This window comes from Natator depressus, chromosome 13, assembly GCF_965152275.1.
Source record: "Natator depressus isolate rNatDep1 chromosome 13, rNatDep2.hap1, whole genome shotgun sequence".
NCBI classification, from domain to species: domain Eukaryota; kingdom Metazoa; phylum Chordata; order Testudines; family Cheloniidae; genus Natator; species Natator depressus.
In genome coordinates this window covers 33533535-33540029 of record NC_134246.1, presented here as the reverse complement: position 1 = coordinate 33540029, position 6495 = coordinate 33533535, and the positions used below count along the sequence as shown (strand labels likewise).

Genomic DNA, 6495 nt, shown 5'->3' with positions numbered 1-6495 from the left:
GCCCTCTACTATGAGAAACTGCCATTCCATGCAACCCATGAACAAGTCACCTCTTACCCTTCTCGAGGATAAGCTGAACAGGTTAAGTTTACTTAGTGGCTCACTGCAAGACAGGTTTTCCAGACTTCAGATATTTTTGGTGGCTCTTTCCTGAACAATCTCCAAGTTTTCAATGCCCTTTTTGAGGTGTGGAGACCACCAATGTACACAATATCCCTTTAACGGTCTGACCAGTGACCTATTTGCATTGAACCCCAGAGCTTCATCATCATCAAAGGAAGAAAAAGAAAAGGAGATGGAAGATGAAATGGTAGCAGAAGGGAAAGAAGAAATATCATTTGTCCCTTGTATTGATATAAAAATGCACCTACTGTATATCTCAGCTATGAGTGATTCCTGGCTGAAAGTAGGAAAGAAGCTAAATGCAAGCTTCTGGTCTCAGGCCAATTCCAACACAAAGGATTGTCCCTGCTAGTCAAAGGTAGCGCCAAAAATCCTGCCCTGCTTTTCACCCCATGCCATGCCGAAGAAGTTTCACATTAAATGGGGTGAGCGCAGTCCCTTTCTACTCCTAGCTCTTCCCTAATTATGTTTGTTTAGAAGCCAAGCCAGCTCAGATTCTGGGGCCTAACTCTGAAAAAGGCACCGTTCTCCTGGCTGGCTAAGGACTTGTTTGTGGATAGAACCAGAGTGTTTCAGCTCTCTTCCCCTGCCCTGGAGGGCTCATCCTAGAATCATAGAAGATTACGGTTGGAAGAGACCTCAGGAGGTCATCTAGTCCAACCCCCTACTCAAAGCAGGACCAACCCCAACTAAATCATCCCAGCCAGGGCTTTGTCAAGCTGGGCCTTAACAGACAGAGATTCCACTACCTCCTTAGGTAACCCATTAGAGTGCTTCACCATCCTCCTAGTGAAATAGTTTTTTCTAATATCCAACCTAGACCTCCCCCACTGCAACCTGAGACCATTACTCCTTGTTGTGTCATCTGCCACCACTGAGAACAGCCTGGCTCCATCCTCTTTGGAACCCCCCTTCAGGTAGTTGAAGGCTCCTATCAAATCCCCCCGACTCTTCTCTTCTGCAGACTAAATAAGCCCAGTTTCCTCGGCCTCTCCTCATAAGTCATGTGCCCCAGCTCTCTAATCATTTTCGTCACCCTCCACTGGACTCTTTCCAATTTGTCCACATCCTTTCTGTTGTGGGGGCCCCAAAACTGGACACAGTACTCCAGATGTGGCCTCACCAGTGCTGAATAGAGGGGAATAATCACTTCCCTCGAACTGCTGGCTATGCTCCTTCTAATGCAGCTCAATATGCTGTTAGCCTTCTTGGCAACAAGGGGACACTGTTGACTAATATCCAGTTTCTCATCCACTGTAATCCCCAGGTCCTTTTCTGCAGAACGGCCGCTTAGCCAGTCGATCCCCAGCCTCTAGCGGTGCTTGGGATTCTTCCGTCCTAAGTGTAGGACTCTGCACTTGTCCTTGTTAACAGCGGAAGCTCAGAGACATTTCCTCTGAGGAAAAAAGAGTTAGATTGGCGTGTCCCTTTGGGTTGGTTCTCAAGGAGAGGTGGCTGCCTAACTCCTCTAACAGCCTTTGGAAATCTCAAGCGGAGGAGCTGTTTTCTGTCTGATGTACAGGTCCTCGCTTTAATGGGAGTTCCATGCACGAGGAGTGATGGGGGTTCAAGAGCCAGCCTCACTGAGTTTAGATTCGTTATAGTTTTACCATAGGGTGCTTTATTAGAAGGTTACCAAGGAGGTTTTGGAATCCCCACCCATGGAGGATTTTTAAGAGCAGGTTAGACAAACACTTGTCAGGGATGAGCTAGGGGTGCTTACTCCTGCCTCAGTCCAGGGGGGTGAATTTGATGGCGATTCCTGAGGTCCCTTCTAGCCTGACATTTCTGATTTCTATGTGATTTTTTTCAGAGATTGCACTGAGAGCACGAGGCAACACACAGGTAGCAATAGAAGCAAGTGTTCTGCCCCACACTGAGCTCAGGGAATAGTCTGATGAGGTAGGATGGTCCTGTGGTTGGGACTTAAGGCAGCCTGGTTCAGTTCCCAGTTCTGCCAGAGACCTGTGGGATCTGGGGCAAGTCCTTTAGGGCTGGTTGTGAACAGGGGTGCTGGGAAGGTCAGGCTTGACAAGGTCCTGGCTGGGATGATTTAGTTGGGGGTTGGTCCTGTTTTGAGCAGGGGGTTGGACTAGATGACCTCCTGAGGTCCCTTCCAACCCTGATATTCTATCAAGACACATACATTAAAGATATTGATGCTGCTAAGATACTATGGTCATGGGATGGGGGAGCATATAAATTCCTACGTAAAGAGATAAAGGAAATTGTCATTGCTAATTCCAAATTATGGTCTAGTGGTTAAAGCGGGAGGGGGTGTATGTGTGTGTCAGGATTCCTGGGTTCTATTCCCAGCCCTGGGAAGGGCTCTAGTGGGTTGGATGTAGCTATTGTAACATTATCAGCTTTCCTGCGGTGGGGTCCTGGCTGTGTGACCATGGTTCAAGTCACCCATCCTGAGTTTCCCCACACGTTAAATGAGTATGTTGATGCCTATCTCTCTCCCACCGTGATTGAAAAAGGTAAGAGAAGGGCAACAAAAATGATTAGGGGTATGGAACAGCTTCTGTTTGAGGAGAGATTAATAAAACTGGGACTGCTCAGCTTGGAAAAGAGGTGACTATGGGGCAATATGATAGAGGTCTCTACAGTCACGAATGGTGAGGGGAAAGTAAATAAGGAAGTGTTATTTACTCCTTCTCCTAACACAAGAACAAAGGGGTCACCAAATGAAATTAATAGGCAGCAGGTTTCAAACAAAAAAAGGAAGTATTTCTTCATACATATAGTGTGTTTATACAGCATAGCTGCCCCTTTCCCAGACCCACCCTCTATTGCCCCTAGTGCCCGTTATACAGGATAGCCGCCCCTTCCCCGGCCCCACCCTCTGCTGCCCCTAGTGTCTTTCTGCGTTCCTAAGGGTGATGTGGGGAAATGATTGTCTCAGGCTGAGCCATGGTACCTCTTGCTGTGGTGGATTCCCATCCTATTTCCTGCAATAAAATGCGTTACTGCAAATGAAGAAGGGCTGAGTGTATGTTTGTGGGGATGTGCTGTAGGGGGCGGAGTTGGGGTGGGGACTTTGGGGAAGGGGTTGGAATGGGGGCGGGGCAGGGGCAGGATGGGGCGGGACGGGGGCATAGTCGGGGTGGGGGCGGGGGGATTGAGAACCCGTTGGAGCCTATGAAGCAGTTTATCACAAACTTTAAAAAGACGTATAGACAATGACATTATTTCACCCAAGATTCATCTAAATGTTACTTTTGATCTCTAAATCAATAGCTATAGTGACAGACAGGAACTGTCTCTGTACGTGGCTAACATTTAAGAAGCTATAATTAACACATACAATTAGTATCACCTTCAATTCTCTAGCACTACAGGCTTGCATTTCAAAGTTCTAGCCTATCTAGCAAGGAATGGACTTTAATTACCATTTACTGTTCTCACCTCTCTCTAATGGTTGACTCTGAGCCAATCAGCCTGCAAGCTGCTGAACCCTTTCTGGCCATGTGTCATACTTTGTGTGAGATTTGCTGCAATTATATAACAGTGGTAGCAATAATGATTTTCATGATTATATTTTAATTAGATAATGTCACAGAAGTGCTTTGGAGGACAGGGTGAGAATTCAAAACAACCTTGATCAATAGGAGAATTGGTCTGAAATCAGGAAGGTGAATTTCCGTAAAGACAAGTGCAAAGTGCTTCACATCTTCATGAGCAACTTTAAAGCACTGCCGCAGCAGCGCTTTTACATGGCTTGTGCAGTCGTGGCATAGCGCTGGGAGAGAGTTCTAGACAAGAGTCCAGTGCTCTAAAAAACCCACCTCCATGAGGGGCGTAGCCCAGTGCTGGTGCACTGTCTACACTGGCACGTTACAGCGCTGAAACTTGCAGAGCTCAGGGGGGTGTTTTTTCACACCTCTGAGCGAGAAAGTTGCAGCACTGTGAGGTGCCAGTGTAGACATGCCTTAGGAAGGAAAGATCAAAAGCACAACTGCAAAATGGGATATAACTAGCGAGGTGGTGGTATAGCTGAAAAGGATCTGGGGTTATTGTGGATCACAAATCGAATGAGTCAGTAAAGTTATGCAGCCATGAGAAAGGCTAATATCTTCTGGGGTGGATTACCAGGAGTGTTTGATATAAGACATGGGAGGTCGTTGTCCTGTTTTTGCCTTGTAGCTTGTTGCTTTTTTGGCTTGTAGCTTGTAGTAGCTGTTGCTTCTTCTTCTTTTTTTCCTTTTGATTGGCTCGCGGCAAGCAGGAGTAAGGGGGGAGAGAGTCAGGGGTGCACAGCGGGCCCACCACAGTCCCAGACTGCACGCCGGGGGGATCCAGTCACACAGAGTGTTGGGGTTCTTAGGGACTGGCTTGTTTTAGCCTTGTTTTGAAATGGGATTAGCTTGATTTTTGGCTTACTGTGAAAGTCAGGGTACTTATTTACCACATGATAATTGGGAATTGTGCTCATGGGATGGGGAATTGGTTCAAGGACTTTTCCTGTCTAGCTGTCACCAGTGGCTCTGTGAGGCTTTGGGGGTGTGTGTCGTGTCGGGAGAGTCAGGTGAACTTTCAAGTGAGGCGTAGCAGAACCCCCTGGGGCTGCCCCACAGCATAAATCCCCTTAATTCCAGACCTCTGGGAGCACTTCATCCTTCCCTCTAATTCCCACCCTGGCTCCCAAGGTCTCCCTCTTCCCTTCTCCCCATACCCTGGGGCTCACTACCTGCCCTGTCCCCTGATTCTCCATCAGCCTCAGCCCCTTATGCCTTTCCACCTCCCAAGCCCCTAGACCTCATCCTGTCCTCTCCCGGGACATTAACCAGCTCAGCGGGATGGCTTTTCCCCTGCTCATCTGGCCTCTCTCCCTCCTTTGCTGTCGGGGCTTCCAGAGGTTATTTATCAATGTTTCCTCCAGCTACTCCTCCCCTGCAGACTGTGATCAAGGGCTGAAATGGAGCCCAACTGGGCAGGGAGCCAGGGGTATACAGTCAGTAAACAAAGCCAGTCACAAGAATTCCTCAGGACTGGGAGTAAAAGGAAAGTAACCTGCCAGGTGGGCTGGGGAGTGGAAAATTGACAGGGTGTGTTTGCCAAGGTGTGGGCTTCAAACAGCTCTGCCGGTGCCACTCACTCCTGGCTCGCCCAGTCCTGAGCTTTCCCCATCCCCAGCTCTGACACTGCCCTGACCCTCCTGAACCTCTGCCCCCTGCTAGCCCAGCCCTTGATTCTCCCCCTGCCACCATCTCTGCTGGTAGCCATCAAGTCTGACACTCAGCCTCTTGTTTTCTGGGTCTCCCCAGTCCCCACTTGTTGGACAGTGAGAGGATTGTGTTAGCACCTGTGACTGGCTGAGCCCACATATTCCATCTACATTAACATGCCCCTGTGCATGGCAACAGGTTTGGTGATAAACAAGTGTCAGAACCATGGTGGACTCTGCAGTGTAGACACACCCTGTGTGACGCTGCATTAGCCACCCCACATCTCTGTGCCTAGTGTGATACAGCATGGCCAGAGGGCAGCAGGAGAGTGTTTTTTGAAGCAGAAAAGAATTTTATTTGTGTAACACTTTCAAAAAATCACCAAAAAGGATAAAGCAAAACTATGCAACAAAACAAAAGCAAACACAAGGTATAACACAGCAGCCTTCAGGAGGGAGAAGTGTTCAGGCTAGCCTGGGCCCAGAGCGGGGGGGCTTCCTCGACACTCGTGGTCTTCCACCCTCCTGAGTTACCTGGTGGCCTAGAGCGGGGGGGCTTCCTCGACACTCATGGTCTTCCACCCCCTCGAGTTACCTAGTGCCATGCCCAGTGTCACCCGATTATTCCTCTCCTGAGAGTGCCCAACAAGATGGGCACGGCTGCAGGGTGGGTGGTTTTGGGGTGCGGGGGACATACACCCACGTGTGATAGGACCCCTCCTAGGTGACAGTGATGATGGTATCCACAGCGGCAACGGCTGGGGCTGGGGTCTCTCGCTCTTCTCCTCAATCAAAGGGTCAGACAGAGGGAACCGGACGGGGTCACTGAGCAGAGAACCTCGGACAGTGCCCACCGCTCCTCGAAGGCATCAAGGGAGTCGGTGGACGCCGCCCAGAGGAACTCCGCCCGGATACGTGAATGTACTGAGGATCGGAAAACGGCCCTACAATCGCAGGACGCTTCATTAGCCAACCTCCCCTCTCTGGTTTTATAAATGGCTGTTTTAGCTAGGGCTAGGAGGAGGTTAACCAGGAGATCTCACGATTTTGTGGGGCCACGGATGGGGAGTGTGTAGATAAAAAGGTGAGGGGAAAAGTGTAGCCAAAAGCGTAATAAAATATTCGTGAGAAGCCGGAAAAGGGGCTGCAGCCTGGCACACTCTAAATATATGTGCGCCAGGGTTTACCTCACGTTGGAAAAA

The 6495-nt window shown here is 49.2% G+C and overlaps 1 protein-coding gene across 1 annotated transcript in view; it reads left to right on the top strand.

The window, feature by feature from the left end:
* The first annotated feature begins 2521 nt into the window (after positions 1-2521).
* The window catches only part of LOC141997720 (cytosolic phospholipase A2 gamma-like), a 42456-nt gene continuing 38482 nt past the window's right edge, over positions 2522-6495 (top strand). Inside the window, exon 1 of the mRNA XM_074970148.1 lies at positions 2522-2606. Coding sequence (XP_074826249.1) covers positions 2522-2606 — 85 coding nt within the window. The remainder of the gene's footprint in view (positions 2607-6495) is intronic.